The sequence below is a fragment of the Puntigrus tetrazona genome, chromosome 15, assembly GCF_018831695.1.
Source record: "Puntigrus tetrazona isolate hp1 chromosome 15, ASM1883169v1, whole genome shotgun sequence".
NCBI classification, from domain to species: Eukaryota; Metazoa; Chordata; class Actinopteri; order Cypriniformes; family Cyprinidae; genus Puntigrus; species Puntigrus tetrazona.
The window spans coordinates 4218095-4241574 of record NC_056713.1 but is presented as its reverse complement, the minus strand read 5'-3'; the positions used below and the strand labels follow the sequence as shown (position 1 = coordinate 4241574).

Here is a 23480-nt window from a genome sequence, read left to right as displayed (position 1 = left end):
CACAAGGCTCCATCGTCTCTACGGCTACGCCTTGGTCGGTCGTCGACCATCCGTCGCCTCAGGATTCCACTCCTCCAGCTTTGCCTCGTCCCTCTGTCCCTCCGGCTCTGTCAGACTCCTCCCTTACCCCGGCTCCACCTCAGTCTTCTGTCGCTCTGGCTCCGCCGCGTCCTTCTCGTCCCCCGTCTCCGCGTCAGTCGCCGAAGCCTGCGGTATCGCCTAAAACCTCCAGCGCCTCTGTGTCACCCTGGCTCTTCGGCTCTCTGCCTCCGCCTTAGTCTCCTCGACCACCTGCTCCGCCGCCGTCGGTCGGCTCCATGGGGTTGATGACCGTTACCTCTCCATGGCTCCTCCCTCCGTCGGCTCCACCACTGACCATCATGGCTGGGCTCTGGATCGCCTCCCGCTCCGGACTCCTCCTGTCTTCTCCCTGGCTCCTCCCTCCATCTCTTCCTCCCTGCACTCCGTGTGCTGACTCCCTCCCGGGACCCCCTCCCAAGCTCCCAGTTATGTTTTGTTTTGTTTGTTTTGTGGAGCGCCAGGAGTCGCTCCTAGGAGGGGGGCTATGTCACCAAGCCAGCAGAGGGAGCCCTGACCTCTGGGTGATCTGCATTCACTCCCTCTGCGACAACTTCCTGTCTGAGGACTATAAATTCAGTAGCAGGCCTCTCACCTGCAGGTTGCATTGTTCGCCTGTTTCATTGTTTGGATTGGTTTGTTTCTAGTTTCCTGTTTCCTTTGTTTTGACCGTGCCTGTTTTACTTTAAAAAAAGCTCTTTTGTGTAAAACAGATCCGTTGTGTAAAGATGGTGTAAAGGAACTCTGCAAAATAAATGTGGCAGAGCTGCTCTGCTGTGTAAGTCTGCCCTGTTACACAATACACTTGTACATTTAAATGTGTACATATTAAGATGTAAGGATTAGGGATATAGAACAATGCATCAATATGTACTTAATTAGCAATAATAAATGGCTAATAGTCTAGTAATATGCATGCTAATAAGCAACTAATATGTGTAACCATAAAATAAAGTGTCACCAAAGTTGGTGTTCAAATTTTTCAGATGTGTACATGTTAACTTGCTCTGTGTAAAGGTGTTGTAAATCTGCTCTGTTTTGTAAAACTGATTGCTGTTGTAAAAATGAAGCTGATCTGTTATGTAAAGCTGCTCTCTTTTATTGCAATTTTATTTTTTTACCAATTTTTCATTTCCGTTTTGTCTTTAGATTATCAGACTTTAACCCCTGTTTGTGTGTGCGTGTGTTTAAAAAAAAAATTGAAAAGCACAATATTTTGTTATGCTACACCTCTGTTTCCTCCTTTGTGAAAGACAGACAAAATCGGGATTGGGATTTGTGATAAAAAGAGTTTTGTTGGCTATGTGGTGTTCGGATGAGAGGAAAGGAGAGGAGGGGTAGTGCGATGATTGCTCGCAGTAATCCTCTGGACACACGCACAAGCCAGGTGCCCATGAGGGACAGAGGCTTGTAGAGTGAAAGGTGAATGAAGAGGGTTAATTCAAAGAAGAACTGTTTAAATAAAGAATGCCATCAGTTGGCGCCACTGCTTGAAGCAGTGACTCGTGCAACAATTTAAGAACACTGACTTGCATATGTGCGTGTGTGTGTGTGTGTGTGAGAGAGAGAGAGAGAGAGAGAGAGAGGGAGGAAGAGAGGGATAGAGGTGGGGGGAGGCGGCACACTTATCAGGAGTGACAGAGAGAACGTCAGGCGAACAGAGTGGAGGGAGGGAGAGGAAAGCAGAAAATGAGAGTGTGGCAAGACAGCGGCTCATAGTGACAGCAGGGGCAGAGAGAGGCAGAGCAAGCGAGTGAGCTGGGAAAGAGAAAACTGACAGTGGGGGAAAAAATGCAGGAAAGACACTGAAGCTGAGCTGATGGAAGAGACAACAAGAAACTACAGCCAAGGCTAGAAAGAGTCGTTAGGAAGCAACAGTGAGGGAGCAGAGAGAAAGTGAGGAAACTGACTGATTTGTCCAAGTGTGTTTGTGATGTGCAACTGGCGGTGCTTAAATCATAGCGTGGAGTGTGTTTGCGTGAGCGGGTCTGATTGTGCTACCAGTACTGCCTGGAAAACGTGCTTGGTGGATTATGAGAGATCAAGACGAGGACGATTGTGTGTGTGTGTGTTAGAGAGTGTGTGTTTACTGGTGAACAAAAGGGCTAGGTGCAGCTTGCTCGTGAGTGTGCGTGTTTAGATGAAAATATCGTGCAGCTGGAGAGTTGCTTGAGGAAAGGGAAAAGATAGCTGAAGCACTTGAGGATGCCAGGGCATTCAGGGACAAAGCACAGCTCTCTGAAAACTGCCGTCTGAGTATATCAGACCCAACGAGGGAAAGCAAACCAGTAAACGGGCAAATAAGTTGAAGGCAAATAAGGCGAAACCATGGGAGCACGTGTCTTCTTGAGCCATCAACGGAACTATTTGTAGGACCAAAGCATCTCTGTTTGCTGCTGACTACCTCAGAGCCACGAAGACTGTAGAGTTTGGAGGTCTACTTGAAGGATCGGCAGGGGTCCATTATAGTGTCCAGTGATCCCTTGATGTCTTCAGCACCCAGCCATGGGAGAGTGGACCATTTTAGAGCGCCTCCTAGAGGCCGCTGTGCAGCAGCACTCTACAATGATTGGAAGGTAAGAAATGCAAAAATCAATGCAATGAGCTGGTTCAGTTCTCTCAAAGTAATAATTACCTGCGACCTTTGATCAGGTTCTAATAATTGATTTTTTAATGTTAAAAGCGTTTTCCTCTTCCAGGTTAATGTGAAGAGACAAATGCAATTAAGACTGTCTGAAAAGTGTAAACACTGTTTGTTTGCGCAACCCAGCATGCCAGTTTCAGTTTCTTCCTTAGTTAGAGATAGAATGTTTTAAACTCAAAATATTTGTAATGATTGTAAAATTTTAGCAAATCGGAGACTAATTTGAATGTCTTGTATGATTTCATTTGTACATTTGTTTCATTGCAGTTTCGATTAGGGGTGGGGTTAAGGGTGGACGTTCATGCTTTTTTTTTTCTAAAAATCATATGTTTTTGATTTACATTTTGATAAAAAGACACATTTTTCAGATCAAGTCATTGACACCTGGGCATAATTAATACTTCAAATCATGTGACTTATTAAGTTATAATAAACAGTACTTACTACTTAAGTAATGTGCTATAGCAATGTGCTATATTAATTATTTCCACTTGGCAAATGATAAAACTGGCATCACAGAGTGTTTGATTGAACAGAAGTATTAGATAAAAGTTACTAATCAAACCCACTTAAATGCAATTCAATAAATAGCATGTATTTGGTGTACTACATGAATTTCTATGTAGTGGATATTAATCCTGTTTCTGAAGATCACAGTACTGCAAATTTTGTCTTTCGTATCTGACACATCAAGCTTGATCCATAAAGCTTTTTACTAATGAGCTGACGATTTTATTCAGGTGCTTTAGGCATACGAAATGTGCAGTTCTGTGGGCCCCCAGGACCAGGATTAAGAACCACTACTGTATGCCGTTATCGGTCCATAATGGTGGCTTATGGTGTAGAGAGAATGACCTCGCGGCTGAGCTTTTAGTTAATCCTGCGGGCACCGTGAGTGCCTATTGGTCAATCTCAAGCTTCAGTAGATCCAATGCTTGAACCACTGAAGCTTGTGAGACCTCAAGTGACATTGCCTGCTCGGGTGATGCTATTTTTTCTTTCAGTTTAGCCCCTCACGTTCTCTTCTTCATTTGTATTTTGGACACAGATGTCTTGCCATATTTAAAAAATGTTAGGTTTTTTTTTTTTTTTTTGCATGTTTTTAAATGCTCGTTAAACCTACTTGTGGTTTTATCTGACGTTGTTTGAGGTGTCATTTTTCTGTTGTGCAGCGTTTTGTCCGCAGTGCCCTTTACTTAAATTTCTAATGCAGTTTTCTCAAAACACACTAATTAGTTTCAGCCTGTCATCTCAAATTATCTTGTACATTAAGGCAGTCAGCCAGGAGACATGGGTGTGAAATGGTATTAGACATCCAAACAGCCATCTACTGATTCTTATAGCATTCAGGATTTTGGTGACTCACCTACTGACAGTGCGTCATTTATCATATGATAATCATAGGTCACGACCATCCAAAGTTATGATGTAATGGATGACTCTTCCTCATCCAGCAGGGTCTGGTTCTGTGCTACTGTGGGGTCTCCACGATACACATTGATTCCATGGCAACAGATGCTTGAATTTGTCTTTCTCCATTCCATTCATGAGACCAAATCATAGGAGGTTGTATTTACTGTGAATTTTCTCCTGCCATTGTCAGCTCTGACATCGACTTGGCTGGCCAGACACTTTCATAGATGTGGCGTTAGGCTGAATATGAATGATTATCCTGATCAGATTTCATTCACTAGTCACTGCCCCCACACTCACACTTCAGTGAGCGCAGGCTGCTTGGCAGCCATTGGTAATTACACTATGCCTGACAGGGTATGCCTTAGTCTCAAGGGACTGTTTCATTCATTATGTGTGGCATTACTGAGGTGATGTGGGTAGTTTTCAGATGTGAGCTGTTACAAGGAGGTTAATGAATTTGTGTAATTATATAGGACGGTTACCACAAAAAGATTCTTAGTATTTCAATGCAAGGCTCTTTTTTGCGCTACGAACATGAATAATACCTGGACTTTTAAATTTTTTAGTGTTTAAATTTTCAGATCTTAACCATAGGATGATAAAACAGGTAAAAATCCATTTCTACTAAAGGAGGAATCCAAGACATATTTAGGAGACCTTAATATTTCCCTCATAGAACACCCATATAGCAATTGCACTGCAATGATTTTCAAATCTTGCAGCATGTTTAATTTGTTTGTGAAGTCATACAATTATATTATGTATGGAATGGTACAAGAATTATGCTTTCTTAATCAAAACTCTGGCCCTGGAAATTATGCTTTGTGTGAAAAGGAATAAATACTTTTGTACGTTTAGGTACGTTTTTTGAAATGTAGAGGCACATGACACATTGCATGAATTTTGCATGGTCACGCACTGCTTCAAATTTAATATATAATATAGAAGTTGTTTAGTTTTTTTTTTTTTAGTTTTTTTTTTTACAAAGATTCAATTAATTTGAATCTGATTTTCTTCATCTTGTAGAAGACCAGCGAGCACAGTATGCTTCATGCAACAAAAGACAATGCATGTTTTATATACTTCAGCTGGGCATGACAGGTGCTATAGTGTGCATCTTTACATTATCGGAAATACTACACACATCAGGCTGATACCTTGGCTTGTTACGAATACGCTCGCTAATTACATTTTTAGAAAATCCAATTTATGTAATTCCAAGTGCTTCAGACATATTTATAGCCCTTGAGCTAATATAATTACCTCATAAATCCTCTCATAATTACCTGATAATTTATTTTGCAGTACTTCAAAGTATATTGGAGGCGGTTTTCAATTAAGATCTGGGCAACTGGTATTTGTTCTAAAGAGATGCATAATTTACAAGCTATTGTTCAGCAAAGGATGTCTTGAAATAGAAAACGTAAGATGTGCAGCAGACAGTTTGCTGTGCAAAAACGGTTCAAAGTGAATATTTATGGATACAGTGTAAGAAATGTTTTTTTTGTCAGACAATAAAAAATGCATTTTACAAAGAGACATCACATTTATATTACTTAATTCAAGTGAAATATATATGGAGTATGTTAAATATATATATGTGTGGAATATCTGGTAGAAAAAGCCACTTATGGCAAGAACTGCACAATTTCCTTTTTATAGTAAAAATCCATTGTCCATAGAATATTGTCCATAGAATATTATCGTAATTTTAGCCAGCAGAGAGGTGATTGAATACGCTTATAGGGCAAATTCTAAGGAGGAGGCACTACTGTACAGCTATTCCCAACAGAAGCAACTGAATCCTATCATAAAGAGAAGAGATCACAAAATATGAGACAGTAATGCCCTAAAAACCCTACCCGCCACATCGCCTCACTTCAATTGTTCTGCACTACAGAGTGAGTCTGGCAGAGGGATGCTCACTTTTGAATAGGGTATTTATAGCTGCACAGATTTTTGGGTATCATGTGTGCTTCTCAATATGTAACCGAGTGTATTTTTAGAGACTGATACCTTAATCACAGCAGATTTAACTTTCCATTTGGCATGCCCATCATACCATCCAGTCATATTTGACCACTTAGTCATTCATTCATACCATATAATTTCTATACATATTTAAACGTCCATTTATAGATTCATTACAGCTCTATTCACACACACACACACACACACAGACTTGAGCGTGACTTGACTCACACTGAGACTTCCTGAACCACAGGCTGTTGGCTGTTATCCGTCCTGCTTTTCCAGTCTTTCTCTGCCCTCCATCCATGTTTTCATCTCTTTGTCACTTTTAGCCCTTGGATTATATTGGTTATGCATTTGATTCTGTGCAAAGAAATAACATGAAGCCTCAAAGGAGATCTGTTGTGACACACATTTCCAAATCATCAATCCGTTTGCCACTCAACATCAACACAGATTTCATTCAGATTACACGATACAAATGTATATTGTAGACACAATCATCTTCAATCGCTGTTACAGCACGATTATACAGAGTAAAGACAGACGTCGTGCCAAAGCGTGATTAGTAATTCAGAGGATAGAGTAAGCAGTATTTACCACATAAAAGCAAGAGAAAAATTACTCTAATGCATATAGAAGGGTTTTTATGCACTGAAACAAATGTGGCAGCTGTGGTTGCCAGAATTTTACCATAAAAAATACAGTAACAACGTTTTTGCGGTTTTAAGTTAAATTTTACATATATATATATATATATATATATATGGGGCTCAGTGTCATTCACACAAACACTAAATCATGGTGAGACTCATTAAACTGAAATATGCATAGTTCACATTACATGTAACATATAACCCTAATAATCTTAACTGATAAAAAGGAAAAAAAAAGGAATTTTAAAGAAAAAAAACTAAATTTGAAATGCAATGCAGGAATTCTGAGAACATCAATTTACGTTGATGTTACCATTAATCACTAAACAGGTTTTTACAGTGGCATTTTCACTTTTTTTTTTTTTGTTAAAATCACAGTCATTTTTATAGTGATACATGCTCAAGCTGTTGAAACATTCGTCCCCAAAACTGAAAACTCTGTTACAATATCCTTGCTTGTTCAAATATCTGTAAGACCTTTTTTTGAATTTACTCTAAACATCTTTTATGTTTTATACTACATGAGGGTGAGTAAATGATTTTTGGTTAAACTGTTCTTCCTATTTCAAATCAAGCCATTTGTTGCCAATGGCATTGGTTTTCAGGTACCTCAAAACCAAACGCGTAATTTGAATAGGTGCAAATGAGATTTAAATACTGTATTTAATAATAAAGTTATTAATATGCTGTCTTTACAGTTAAATAAAAAAACAAAGTACCTGAACGGTAACCTGAAACCTCAGAAGTGGCTATACAGTGCTGCGTTCAAAATGTTGTCATGGGAAATACATCACAGATATTCTACCAACGCAGTCAAGAAGACAATATAATTTTTACAGTCAGATTTTGAAGAACTATGGGACATCTTACTGCCTCTCCTGAACAAATAAAGCATAAATCAGTGTCTTATTGCTCTGAACCACATCAAAACCTCAAGCTGGTTATGGGAGATGGAATAATGAGGGAAAGAAGGTCCTGTGAGGACAGGAGAAGCACAAGATGGTTGTCAGAACCAATTTAAGACAAAACAAGGTTTAGAGCTGAGTTCGTCCCTCAAGACCAAGGCTAAACAACTGTGCAAAATCTGTAAAAGGTACATTCTTTAAAGGCCTCTAACCATTATACACACAAACACACACTAACTGTCCAACACCACAAGCAAAATCTTTATGTAACTGCTTTCACACAAAGCGAAAACAAATATTAGATCACACATTCATCATCCACTGCGCGCACACACCAACAGAGGCGCCTGTCCCAACAGTATGTCACCATTTACTAACACATCATATTAGTGAGACAAGCATTCTTTCAGGGGCACGTCAGGGGCTCCTGTTGCAATATATACATCATTTAACAAGTATGCACAAACTCACACACTTACACATTCACATATGTGGCAAACAAGTTTTGCATAAATATGTCTCCATAGCAACAGTCCTATGCACCCGGTAATATATTATTATTATTTTATTCAGTTGTTTTAAAAAGAAAAACAGAAGGTTAGTAAATAAGTTGAAGTATTCGCAAAGTTAGTTATATACAATGAGACAATGAGATATCTTAAACATTTCAAAGATTTTTACTGGGGTCTTCGTCTTGTTTGGCACTGCAGGAAATAATGTAGTTATAAGTGAGAATTCTGTTAACCATTTTCTGTTGTAACTATGGGAAAAGGCATTGGTTTCTTCATGTGGCTGATACTATGATAATTAATAACTACCCTAACCTTCTATCCTAGGATCAATATTAGTATTGAAATCTCTAACTGGTGTTAGCCTAATTAGGTCCGTTCAGATAGCCTCCAAATCCATGTCCATTCATTACAGACATACCATGTGTTGCATTCAACTTGGGCTACGTCTGGATTAATACAGATGCATTTAAAAAGGGCACAATAGCAGTTTAACACAGATATCTATTGGTAGAATATGTGTCACATGACTAAACATGAATTATTTTTTTATAGTCCACTCTACAATGATAAATTGTAGAATGTGGAAATGGAACGTATCCACTTGGGAGAGTGTTTTCGCAAAGTCACAAAGTCCTGATAGTGTCCAAAACAAATTAAAAAAAACATTTTCAAACCAAAACGTGTGGACAAGGCCTTGAAAGTTGGAATTTGCACATATAGACTGCTGTAAACTCTAGGAGAAAATGTAAACCAGTAACTATGCTGAAAAGCAGATCCACCCAAAGATAAATTGCACCAGTTGAGTTGTACATCAGATAAACTTAGAGTTGTGTATTCCCTTCAATTTAGTAGTAGACATTACATGCCTGCAAAGCTACCAGTAGCACTGTTATTTTATTTTCTTGTATGTTATCATGAAATAAGTGTTGTGCGGGGAAATGCATTTAGTCATTCATTTGGAAGTCAGAGATATAGTACAAATATCCCACGTCTTGCAACACAGCCAGAGTCTAGGGAGAACGTAACCGCAGTGAAAGATGAGTACGTAAGATGTGCGTAAGATGTGCGTAAACCCTGTATAATTCTGCTCCGAGACACACAAACGGAGTGCACACATAAGCACAGCAGTATAATCCTATGGGATGTTGTTTTTCAGACCAGCAGAATTAAAAAATAAAAGTTGAGAAAGGAAAACCTTGGCAGAATCCAGGTTATGCAATGTACATATATAACTGCCAAATGTACTCACAGACTCTTCACTTAAATGCATATAAAGACCAGTAAAAGCTTTCTGTGATCGCCCAGTTGAGGTAAATTTAAATCTTTTTGAGTACAACGTGAAAATTGACCCAGAGCACTCAGTGGTCACTTCCTGTTGCTGACTCGTAGCTGAGTGTATGCATGTGTGTCACGCAGGATTCTGGAAGTCAGTACGGGTAAACGGATGGTCGTCCTGGCACAAAACCTCGCATAGAGACCTTCCTCTCCTCTCTTTCTCCTCTGTCCTTCTGCTGAAAGAGGAGAGATATGGAGCTTAGCCATTCTCTGTTTCTCTATATAAGGGCATGTGGGCCTCTTCTGGGTTTGTGGAAGGAAGTCCCTTACAAAAAGTACTATAGTGATGGACGCCATGGTACTTTAGTATAACCATGGTCCTGGAGAGTTCGGTCTCAAATAAGAAATATCAAAATGTCATGTTTTAATGTGATTTTGGAGAATTTTGGTTTAGTGAGGCAAAATCTGTTTTCATTACAGTATTATACAGTTTAGAATGATTGTTTGCAGGGTTTATTGAAACTATTGAGCGCAGAATAAGGCATTAATAGGTTAAACTTTATTTTGGTAGCCCACTTTAGACATTCTATTAACTACTAGTAACTTTGTGACTACATGCCAACTACATATTAACTAATTCTCACTCATTTGCAAATACTTACTCTCAGAGTAGACGTGTTAGAAGATATTAAGCAGACAATTTACTAATACTCTGATGACTGCTAGTTGACGTAGTTGTTATCTACTCTTAGTGGAATGCCTCAAGTTGGCTGTAAAAATATAGTTACCATTCTTTATAATTATTAATAAACAGCCAATATATGCTAGTAACGTGTATGCTAATTAATAGTGATATTTTTAGTTAATTGATATATTTTAAAAAAAGCATATAATTTTATCAGATCATTGATTAACTTTTTTTTTTTTCTTTTTTTAAATAATATTGATATATGAATATAATATGAAAAAGCTTAGAGAATTGTGATTTAGGTCTGTCAACACAGGAAAATTGACAGTGCAGGTAATATTCTGCTTTATTAATGGCCGAAATTATATGAAAGTTCCAAGTAATACTCCATTACTGGACCATTATAATTACTGAAAACTGCTGCATTCATTTTCATAATTCACTGAAGTCAGTTTTTTTGTAGTCTTGAGCTCATACATTGTCTTCACAACACCACAGTCATGCTCAAACTATTGGTAACTTTGCCCATGCAAACCACTATGATTGAAAATGCTGCAATTATTTGCTATTTCCGAGATAAAACAGTACAATTCAAGTCAATGTTTCTTTTTAACTTTTTACTTTCATAAGGCATTTAGGTCTTGCAAGTCTTCTAGTTGATATACGTGTGGCAAATCCAGTCCATGTTGTTGTAACTGCAGTATGTTACTGATTACATTTTAGTACGCAAGTAGTAATTTGTACTGAAATGCATTTTTTAAACATCACAGTCCCCAACCAAGTCAAGCCAAATATAAAATGATTATGCATACAGACATTTGTATATGTGCTATGCTATTATGGCCTCAGAGAAGAGGGAGGAAGATGAAAAATCAAATGGAATATTAAATAGTTAAGACAATTAATTAATGCAGTAATTTAAGCAATGGGTAATCTATGCATGAAAAAAAAAAGTAAAAAGATCCCAGTCACACTTTATAGTCCACAGCTTAGCTGAAAATGCCACAAGCTAGAACTGGGCTGGAACACGAGCTTTCAGATTTCATTGATTCAGCCACTAAGATGACAAAAAGGAGAGACTGCCTTTTCCCTTATCTTCTCCATTTTTCCTTCTTTACTTTCCTTTTTTGTCTGAAGCAGCAGGAACAGAAAGAGCTGTGTGAGACTGAACGATGTAATGGTTTGTTGCATTAGGAAGAATGCACGTCAAAACATCCTGCTTTTTTGTGCCTCCTATCTTCTTTATGTTGTCTTAATCAGAGTCATCAGCATGCTAGTGTAATTGCTGCGATCAGAGGCAGTGAAAGCCGAAATAGAGTCTGAATAGACTGTGGCTTCTCAATATAGCAGGTTCTTATCACATAACCAAGTGAAAATCACTCTCTCACTCCCCTTTCCCTTGTTCTCGCCAGCTTTCTGCCCTGTGTTGTTGCCATGGTAACAGGCAGCAGGAGGCAGAGTGATGCTGTGGGTACCACTGATGGGGGGAGATTTGGGGGTTCTCTCCCTCATGGACTGAGCAGCCTTTGCTATTAAAACATACACACAGTTAGTGGCATTAAAGGCTAGTGGTAGAGACACTTGATATGTAGTGACATGTCTTTTCTATTATACATATTAAGACTGAACAGTGCTTTCAGTATATTATTCAGAAATAATAAGCCTCATCAAGCAAATAAGGCTCATTGCATTACCATGTTGACAATATAACAGATTTTTTCATAAAACAATTACATTAAAGATGTTGCATAAGTGGCATTAACTACTATGTACTTACATGTAAATCAATCATTTGGTACAATGCATTTAGTATGTACATGCATACTTTTACATTGCACTTATATTTTAAAAATACCTTTATGTAATTACATCTGCAATTCATTTCTGTAATTACATGTGTAATTATACTGTTGACCTATCTCTTACACATTAAACCGCCCTAAAAACTTACCCATAACACCAAACCTGTCCCTAACCTAGTGTTTTGCAATACAATATGAACACAATGAGTACTATTTTTTAAGTACATAGTATCCATTTAAAATAAATTGGGACACAAAATGTTTTTAATTTATTATACTTTCATACTATAGCTAAATTAGCAATAATACAACGTTTCACTAATTCAATTAATATAATAAAAATAATATGCAATTAATATGAAACTAAATAGTATAAAGAACTAAAATATCTTAATAATAAGTACTCTTTTTTTCCTTTAAAAAAATTATATTTTTAATTCATATTAAATCAAAATGTACAGTTTCAACTAAACAAACATAGTTTAAGAAAGGTGTAATAAATGTAACATATTCATTTTATAACATTTTTACTTGTTAATGTTTCAGTTAGCAATATTTTTGATTCATATAAAATATTTTTTATTAATTTTAATTAAAAATGTAAAGTGTTAAAAACCATAAATACAATTCGTCAAATCAACAAATAAAGGTTTTTTTTTTTTTAAGCGTTTTTTTCAGTGGGACTAAAATAGCCCCTAAATGTGGTTTTGGTATTAACAGGAAACTGATGAGAAACAGAGAACAGGTGAGCCAGACAGAAGGAAAATTAAAAAAGAGATGAAAAAAGACAGAGAGAAAGTATGAGGGGAAAGAATGAGGAGTAGGTGGGGGTTGGGGAATATATAATCTAAAGCTATTGGATGGCATTAAAGAACTCGTAATGCAAGAATCCCTCTATTGGCTCTAGTACAGATTAAAGGTTGTGGGTTTTGCGTGTGGAAGCTATTATATAATTCATCCTCTGATGAAATTTTTACCACATTGGCAGTTTTTTATTAACGAAAAATCTCGTATTATTTGTCAGTGTTGTGCGTGCCTGTGTACATGTGCAATTCCCTGCGCATTTTTTCCCTTTCTCCCAGCATTCCATGGACTCTTTTGATCAATCTTGCTGCCTACGCTTAACCACACAAAGACAACACACTCCTACAAAGTGCACAGTGCTTGCAATGAGTTGCAAAAGCTTAAAACGGAGAATTGCGCATCTTATCAAAGTCACCAAAGAAATCAGTTTCATCTTTGGTGGGTTTGGATTTCGTGTCCATGTGATGAAATGTGAGGGAAACCTGCAATGAAGCAATGCTGGCACATGCGATGTCCATTTAAATCCTGATCATTTTAAAGCAGTAAGTTTGTTTTCACTGTTAAAAATAAATCATGGTTTAATGTACGGAAAAAAGTAAAAAAGTATAAATAAAGAAATCATATAAAGAAATTGTCTCCTCAACAAACTCTCAGTTAGGTCATTGTGATTACTTTTACAATCTATCTTCATACATTTTTTTAAGCATGAAAGTTTTAGTGGAAAGAACTTATAATAGAGGGACTGAAATTAATGTCTGTAGGTGTATGTTTTTGCCTCCTGTCCAGCCAGAGACTCAGGCTGTGTCCAGAAAAACGAAAACACCGGCTGATTGGGTGCAGATTAAAGCTGCCTCTTTGACCTCACAGCTGGAACAAGAACGCAGTGAATAAATCCATCATAAGTGAGGACTCCAATCACATAATTCACTTACCTGATGTGACACCTTCTAAAGAGCTAGAAAGCACCTAGAAAACCATCAAAATGGAAAAAAACACCCATTGAGATTCACCTTTCAAGCACTCAGTCATTTGAATTTTATGTTAAGAAAGAGGGGGTATTGATTTGCTGAAATCAAAACAGGGAGGATAATAGGTGAGCGGCAGTCAATAAAATTGTCTTTCGTGCATTAGTTCAGCCCTCTACCATAGAAACCAGCAGTTCTTAAAAGCTGAACAGTTCCAAAGGAATTTTACAGGAAAATAAAACAAAGAATATCGTTTACATGTAGCACGTCAAGTCTGCATGTTATGAAAGACTCTCTTGCTCTTTAACTTGCGTGTGTGAGGCAAAGTGACGGCGACCTGTGTGCCTTTAGAGTATATGGTACATCAAATATCAATCAATCTTTTTCATTTATATAGCGCTTTTAACAACACAGGTTGCATCAAAGCACTGAACGGTATAAAGTAGAAGAATACAATGACAGGGATGTATAATGACGAGAGTGAACAATTTGTTATTAAATGCAGAGACGGTCTCTGTAATCAATTCGACGATAATCACTAGAAGTTAAGTGTCCCCAACAAAATACAGCTACACTACAAATTAAATTCTAATGATATCCTAATAAATTATAGTAACGCCACATTTTATTGTCAGTAATGGCGTTATAACGGGGGAAACAGTATGACTACGTTTGATTATGCGTTATTGAAAAAAATTACGCAGTTAGTTATGCCATTTATTTATTTATAACACCGTTATTCCCATCACTGCTGTAGACCATAAGTTTAAAACATTTGGAATTGTTAAACTCATTTTTGGCACATTTAATGTTTATATACTGTTCGTCTTTTGATACTTTAATAGAGACACAAACACCACATGCAGATGTAAGTAATAATTAACTAAATTACTAACAATTTTAACAATTACCTGCCAATAATAAAATGCAATTGCAACTTTTTCCGGTGCTTTTTAATGTTCTAACGGATAATCAGAGACTGAGATCCAAACAATTCAATGCATGAGTGAGATGTGATTCTAAGTCAAGACTCCAGCTTTGCTTGATACAGCATCATTGATATATCATTCTTTTGAATAGATAAGCATATCTAGTCACAAATTGATAGTTTTTACCTCTGCATGTTTATTACTGGTCATGTACTCTTACACTTTTGCATAAACGAGTGTTTGGAGTATTTCTGACTGTGTTTATGTCTGCTGAGATCTGGGATATCAGTCATGCTCAAGTGATGCTGACTCTCATTGGAACATTAATGAGATCAAAAAAGCAACAACATCTCTGGATGAGGACACAACAAAATATCTGATCTAAAACACAGTGTTTTAAACAATCAGTTTGATACAATAAGGTTCCAGTTGTTAACGACATTACCTAACTTGCAATGAACATGTATTTTCATTAACTAACATTAACAAATATTAATAAACACTTTAATAATGTATGATTCATTGTTAGTTAATGTTATTTTATGCATCATAGTTAAGGCTTTGAATGGTCAATTAAGATTTAGAATTCATTTTGAGCTTTTTTTCAGAACACTGTATATATACGTTACCAACAAAAAACACAGTATTTAAAGTCTGTATTCACTCAGTCTAAGAGCTTATGTTGGCGTTTATGCTGTTAAGATGTCAAAATTTCCCCACTTTCCACATTGACAGCTACTCTCTTTTCTCTTTTGGGAGTCAGGCTGATGCTAAAGTCATTGCTATGGTAACAAAATTACATATACTGGATATTGACTATGTTCTCTGAATAATAAATCTGATTTCATTACTTGCATAAAGACAGAGCGGATAGTCCATTCTACAGATTTAAAAACCATATCAGAATTGAGCACAATGTGCACCTAACCTTTCAAGCCTATGAAATTTGGTTGAAGTGGATGGGGATTGACTTTAAGAAAATGCACGCTATATCCACTCTCCACTTTGCACAAAAAAACGCCAAATGCGCACAATTACAGAACCTAGAAGATAATATGCAAAAAACCCATATACAAAAGCTGCCTTACAGAGAAAATAATCTTTAATGTAGAGCGTAAGTCCAAACCCACTGATGCACAAATACAATCTGTTTTACTCCTGCCTTGCCTTACAAACATATGTAATCTCTCTCTCTCTCTCTCTCTCTCTCTCTTTCTCTCTTTCTTTGTCCATCTCTCTCTCTCTCTCTCTCTCTCTCTCTCTCTCTCTCTCTTTCTCTCTCGCTCAATCAAACACTGGTACAGAAATAGCCCTAACGACAGTGACAACTGAGGTGTAAAATCTAAACTGTTGCTATGGGAAGTAGAAGAGAACAGGTTTCACTCCCATCAAACAACCAAATTAATGAGCAGTATAGAGACTAGCATCGACACAGGTTATTGTACCAATAATGCAGGTTACCATGTTAACAGAGTTTATCAGTGCAGAAGGAGCTATAATTAGAGCTTGAGAGAGCAGAAATGTTACAAAATTAGAGCTCTTAATTAAATGTGCAAAGTTGGTCTTGGAAGTGAAAAAAGCACATTTGAATAGCAAATGCGAACATCTGCATTGCTAATTTGCTGGTAGCCTAAATAAGGACAAATTACGTCAATGGAAAAAAATGAGGAAATGTTTTTTTGGGCCCTGTTTGTATTGTACACCAAATCACATTCCCTCTTTATCTCTCCACCAGGATTCTACTGACGGTTGTGGTAATATTTCGTATCCTGATTGTGGCCATCGTAGGTGAAACGGTCTATGAAGACGAGCAGACCATGTTTATCTGCAACACCCTCCAACCTGGGTGCAACCAGGCCTGCTATGACAAGGCCTTCCCCATCTCCCACATCCGATACTGGGTCTTCCAGATCATCCTTGTTTGCACGCCCAGCCTCTGCTTCATCACCTATTCAGTGCATCAGTCGGCCAAACAACGTGACCGTCGCTACTCCTTCCTCTACCCAATGATGGAGAAGGACTACAGTCGTGAGGGTACCCGCAAACTTCGCAACATTAATGGCATTTTGGTGCAGCACTCTGACAGCGGTGGTGGAAAGGATGAGCCTGATTGCTTAGAGGTTAAAGAGATCCCAAATGCTCCAAGAGGCCTCCTGCATGGCAGGAGCTCCAAAGTACGACGACAAGAGGGCATCTCTCGCTTTTACATAATCCAAGTGGTGTTCCGCAATGCACTGGAGATAGGCTTCTTGGCGGGACAGTATTTTCTATATGGCTTTAGCGTGCCCGGCATCTTTGAGTGTGACCGCTATCCCTGCCTGAAGGAGGTGGAGTGCTATGTATCACGACCCACTGAGAAGACGGTCTTCCTAGTGTTCATGTTCGCAGTGAGTGGGATCTGCGTCGTGCTCAACCTTGCCGAGCTCAACCACCTCGGTTGGAGGAAAATCAAGGCAGCCATTCGAGGTGTGCAAGCCCGCAGGAAGTCCATCTGTGAGATCCGCAAAAAGGACATGGCCCACCTGTCACAGCCGCCAAACCTGGGCAGGACCCAGTCCAGCGAGTCTGCTTATGTCTGATCTCCATTCACCTAAAAATGGTCACAAGGAGTGGAGCAGAGTGGAATGAGGTTATGGTACTTGTGCAAATGTTTAAGATGGCAAAGGGGGAGGGACTCAGCACAGCCACACCTCTCTCCCACAAGCCACTCCCTCCCTCTTCAAGCCGTATGACAATGTTTGAGGAAGTTTGCAGATGTTAGGCTTCTGGAACAGCATGCAAGGACAAAGCATAAAAGGTAATTTTTGAGTCTCCAATACAAGGATCAATGGAAGGGTGAAGAGGTATAATACAGAAAAGTGATGGAGGTCTAACACAGAATGTAATGCAAATGAAAGAATCTGGGTCTGTTTTCCCACTTTTTTCACTCTCACATCTTGAGGAAAAAGGGAAAACATGAGAGCATGTTAGCATGAGAGCGTAGCATTAAAGTAACCTCCCACTTTCCTCAACCATTGTCGCTAAAATGGTGCCAGAAGAAGAATACTGTTTAGGTTTGCTCTCCTGGCAGTGCATCGGTCTAAAACAAACAACGGGTGGGATATAAACATTGTTACAGCAGTGGCACCTTCACTTTGACATTTGATCGAACAAACATAAGCATCTTCTTTTGTAATCTCTCTCTGGTTGTCCTAAAAGACTAGGAGAGGATTATTACCTCCACGCAAAGTGTTCCCTTCCATAAAGACACTCACTGTTACGTGTTCAAGTCAAATATTCATCCTTCTTGTGGTGCATGAATGTGTGTTTATATGTATGTATGTGACCAAAGTTGAAAGAATTTAGAAATCACAGATTCCTTTTTGTTCTTTTTAAGATTATACTTTTTTTCTGCAAAGGTTGGTGCCATCAACTTAAATGACTGTTTATTTCAGAATATTATTTAAAAGTTTATTGCAAAGTTAGATTATTTATCTTTACTGGGAAAGAGAGCCAACCCTGCTGAAAAGAATTTCCATGTTGGGCCAAGGCTGGTTTATGCTGGTTATTGCTGGTTTAACTCATGCAGAAGAATAACAAGCTGTGCACCAGCAAAAAAAAAAACAAAAACCAGCATGGTCGTTCTGGTGAATGTGGTTAGGGAAGGAAGTCTTGTGTGTTATGATAGATGCTTGATGGGGACATCCATGGAAAGAATTGAAGAAATGTTTTCATGTATCCAAATGTTTGAGATTAATTTATTATAAAAAAAATTAGCATAAAGGTATATTTCAAAGGCATGTTTACAAAGCTTTATCTGACTTTTGAAATGAAAATCGATGTTCATTGTGTGTTGTTAGGAAAAAGGATAAATTTACAGTGTTTTTATTAGCTTTTTTTTCTTCTCGTCACGTGTTAATCGGCATGCCTTTACTATTAAGAAAAGAAGAAGCTTAGAAAATATATGTATGCATTGCACTTTGTGGGGATGGGAAGAGTGGATAAAAGGAGAGACTCACTCTGGGGAGGACATTAGCGGTGGGAAAGTGAGCCTTTTGAATTGGTCCATCTGAAATAAGACCGATGACAAGTACGTAGCTATGTGCGTGTATGTAGCTGTGATCCACTGTGTGCCTTTGTTTACACAGTGTGGGTTAAAGCAGAGTGTAAACTCTTTAACGAACACACACAAAAAACATTTGAGTTGTCATTCAGCCAATTTTAGTACTAGGCCCACTAAAGAACGTACTTGTGCCTACACCGCCCTGACTCCACTCTGCACATGCACATAAAACAACCCTGTGTAGACAGAACACAGTGCAACTAACACGGACCAGCTCACTGACATACCGCAGACACAGAAAACACTGTCAGACAAGTCACAGAGAGAAAGAGAGGAAACTGCAGAGGCCCTTTAATAGCAACACAATTGTCCTGACTTTGGCATTTCTTGCAGAAAAAGTTCTTCGCAGGAAAGTGTGTGTTTATGTTTAGCTTGACATGAAGTGCAGTTTAGCTACAATTTTGATTCAGGCCAGAAGTCAGTGTGAGGATGGATATAGTTGTTTACATCTAAATTGAATGAGAGGTATAAAATCGGCCACATTTATTAGGCGTCCAAAGCAAGTCACATTTGTTTTACTGCCAATGTAAACAGCTCGTAAATGATTCGTAAAAACTTAGAAGCAATTGTGGACTTTTCTGTACTTCATCCAAGATGAGAACATGATTACATTTAGACCCAGGGTACAAAATTAAAACTCATGAAGCGGTAAATGTGATTGGCGAGCACATAAACAAAGCTACTTGCCAGTTTATTATGAACGGCAACAGTGCTGCAATAATATGACCCACAACAAAGTGATGCAATTCAAAGACATACAAACTACTACTGCTGTTATTTTTAATTTAAATGCAAATACAGTTTCATGGCCATTAATAAATATTCAGGGCTGGCACACGTTCTAAATACACCGGCCATTTGCCAGCATGGTAAAAAAAAAGTTAATTTTAAACCCTGTGTATACACTCTAAAAAAGCTATTTATTGAACAGTATTTATAGAACTAAATCTAACACAAATTTAATGGGGTTTGCATAAAACAACACAAAATGCCAGTGAAATAATAAAAATAAATAAAAAAGAGTCAACAAAACATAATGTTAAGCTTTAAAAAGGGGTTTGATATTTTTACTGGAAAACAAGACTTACTTAATTTACTTCAGAGTAAATAAATAGTAACAGCTGAAAGTAAGGTTCAACAATCTTTCTTAACATAAAAGTTTGATTATATCCTAGTCGTGACCAGTTTAACATGTAAATTAAGGGATTATAGCCATTATTTTATGGGGTATAAATGAAATGCACCCTATACTTGGGACCAAACATATGTGTACCTTCTCCTGTGTTAGAGAATTCCAATTCTTTTATTCCGATATGGAAAACTGTCCAAATCATAACCTCTGTAACTATGCAGCATTAAAGGGCATCTTTTACAAGCATGTTATTTTCAAGTGCAGTTCAGAGATTATGAAGACTGCTTCCCCAAGTGAGAACTTCTTCATGTGCTTAATCCACTCTTCTCCTCAGTCTATTTTTATAAAACCCTATATCAGAGTTTGAATACTAGACAAAAAAGAACAATGTCAGATTTTGTTTCTTCTTTTTATTTATTTCAGCTTTATGTGTGTTACTCTTTTTTACAGTGCTGTAATATGAGGGACACAGCAGGGGGTATTTAAAGACCAGAATTAGGGTTTGAAGTAAAAAAGTGGCTTTACTTGCCAAAGTCTTGTTATATGCAACTTAACTAATTGGGTCTCGGTGAATGGGTTGTTCAATTACTGTAAAGCATGTGCAACTGATATGGAAAGCATGTTTTTGTTCTTTTATTTCGCTCTTTTTTATGGAACAGGAAAGCAGGGACAAGTAAATGGCATGGTTAAAAATGGTAAATATTTCAGGCATCAAAGGGCCAAAACTAAATTATAAGACTATAGCAGGTTTTTTTAAACTACGCAGACTGCAATCTTGTTGAAAGCATATGCAACGCTTGATTTTCAGCACAAACTTTTGACATGAGGGTCAAAAAGTATTTGTATGATTACACACATCCTGTCACTGCCAGACAATTTTGTAGAAAATAACTGTTTCACAAAAAATGTTTTTGAGACATAATTGATGTGTAAGTAAGCAACCTGCGTGTTTAATTGACATTATGATGTTAGCCTACTGCCACTTATCATCATCTTAAATGTAAGATGAAGACATTAACTGCTGATATTTCAAAAAGTCATAATGATAATTAAACACTCATAAAACACGGCGGACCAGTGTACATGAAAAAAATGTCTCAGGTGACAGATTTTTAAAAAATTGTTTCTACAATTATTGTTCAATGTACAGTATCTTTGCGAAAGCCAATTGAAAGTTTGCCCATGTTTTCTACAGTTAAAGAACGAAAACTACTGATAAACTATTTAATAAAAGAATATGTTTCGCAAACATGTATACCATGATAATAATCAGAATAATGCTCAAACATAGGTCTAACGAGTCTCTCCTGGCAGTGCCAAAAGTTTTACATCAATCAAGCTACGCAGATTTGCATATGAATACAACACAGTCAAGTTGGTTCCCCGTTAGCTCAGGAAAAACAATCATTCTAATCTCACGTTAATCCTTTTTGAATGATCATCACATGTCCCAGAATGCTGTCTGAGCGTCTGCCAGAAATCACGGCACCCACAGTTATCAGAGCTTGTGTCCCAACCACACTTATCCATTGCCAGCTCAGGTTTTCCTCTAGAGCTCTGGCTCATGATCAATCCCTCTTTTCAGCAAGGACAGTTAAATGAGATGATGCGGTTTTAGTCTGGTATGCTTTGCTTAATAACCACTGTTGTGGTTCCAAACTGCATGCTCGAAAGAACACATCTTAAGTTTTAATTTCCAAATTGGGTTGACGTTCCCTCTCTCTTTATAAAACTAGCCTTTGGTGGAACTTTAACCAATTACGACTCCACGTGTGCTGCCAGGGGTGTTTGACACCCGCCACACAAGCCGCACTAATCTCTCAGGAATAAGAAGAGTCGCCGCTCCTAATCACTCCCAGCTGCTTACACGACCGTATAAACACTGGATTAGCACTTGGCAAAGGCAAAAGGGCAGACGAGTCATTCATCCCTCGTACCTGCACCATCACAGAACAAATAGCATCAACACACGCCACTATAACTCAGGATCTGTGCAAAGGCACCAATCCTAAAAACCAACGTTTATACACAGGGAAATCAGGGCCTGTTCTGCTAACCAGGGAAACATTACAGGAGAACTACAGGAACATTACCGTTTATGACAATTAGCCATATGAGTGAAGCAACAGTTCTTCAGTCATTAAAATTATGAAAAGCACATTTAGCAGGTAGACTTGCATTATTACAATCACACCCTATGCCATGTGGGAAAGGATAATGGCGCTACCTGTGGCTGAATGTTGCAGCCACGTCCTTCAGAGATTATACATATTTACGAGGGCAATGTGCAACCCTTTAATCCACCACGAAATCAACTGCCTGATTACTTTATCTAATTAAAATGGGTTAGATTGTGTACACAAAATAGGATTTGTTAAATTATCTTCTTTTAAATCAGATTTTCCTTTAATTTCATTTTTATTTTGTCTTACTTTGTGTGTGGAAATGATAGGCAAAGGTCAACGCACAATTTTGTCTGACTCAATGTGCAAAATGTGATGTTCCTGAAATATCAAATAGGTGCTGCTAAAATGCGTAAGTGATAGCTATACAGATTTTACTGACAGCTGTACATCAATTGTCAGATCCACAAATGCCACCATATCTCAAAGCCCTGTTTTGATCAAAACTGTTTTTGCGAAACTGAATCCAAATGAACGATTCTTACATGTTTCTAATTTCTTTGAGAAATCTGTTGTTTGGGACACAGATTTCTATTTTGTAACTAACCTTATTTGAAGGTTTTCTTTCTATATGTTTCTGACTTGTGGATTGTGTACAATTACTTAATTAAACACCTTGAATGAACTCAGTGATATGTCTGTGTCCTTTAGTGTGTGTATTTGTGTGCATCATGGATATTTGATGCAGACTAAACCTTGACATGTTCATAGCTGAGCACTGGTTCAATGCAAATAACAGGCTCATGCTATTTTCCATGAGAACGCAGTGTTCAGTGTTAGAACTTAGCCAAGAAGCCGGAACTCCATGTTCAGGCAGTCAGTCAGTTATTTACATTATAATTTTAAAACTGGAAATATTTTCATTACAAAAACTCATCAATCTGCTTCAGAGGACATAAGATAACCTCCCGAAGGCATCGCAGTACTTGCAGATATATCCAATTAGTAGAGCTTAAAAATAATGGCAGATCTTTTTTTCATGTTCTCGGAGGGGCCTGTCTAGATTTCTTTGCCCTGTGTTGTCAGGTGATTTGTCCTGGGGTCCGTTCTTGACGTTCTTCGTACCTCGCTTAATACATCTGAGAGGATTTGAAGGATGCCAGATCTTTAAATCCTGATAATTGCTCTCTAGCTAATTTGGTTCTTCAAACGAATCTAGGATTACTATGCATTCTCGTGTTCCCCAAAAAGGGCAGATGTATCGATACTTGAGTCCACAATCAGCATCGCAGCGATTGGCTGGTGGCAAGACTGCAACATGATGACATCATATAATTAAAATAGACATGTCTTTTACTTTAAAATACTTTAAAATAAATTCTGCTCACATCCATAATATCATTCAACACTCAAATTAATGTATGGCTCAGATTAACTAAAGCATGTATGTAAGACTCCAATACAGCTATAAAGTAATT

General features: G+C 37.8%; 1 protein-coding gene across 1 annotated transcript; it reads left to right on the top strand.

Annotated features, from left to right (window-relative positions):
• Window positions 1–1736: 1736 nt before the first annotated feature.
• On the top strand, window positions 1737–22695 carry LOC122359522 (gap junction delta-2 protein). The gene is made up of 2 exons (XM_043259854.1): window positions 1737–2654; window positions 16381–22695. The coding sequence occupies exons 1-2, from the start codon at window positions 2584–2586 to the stop codon at window positions 17222–17224; spliced, it is 915 nt and encodes a 304-aa protein (XP_043115789.1). The 5' UTR covers window positions 1737–2583; the 3' UTR covers window positions 17225–22695.
• Window positions 22696–23480: the final 785 nt, after the last annotated feature.

Coding starts and splice junctions, on each gene's coding strand:
- LOC122359522 (XM_043259854.1), top strand. CDS start 2,584: ATGGGAGAGTGGACCATTTTAGAGCGCCTCCTAGAGGCCGCTGTGCAG. Junction 2,655..16,380: donor CACTCTACAATGATTGGAAG/GTAAGAAATGCA, acceptor TCTCTCCACCAG/GATTCTACTGACGGTTGTGG.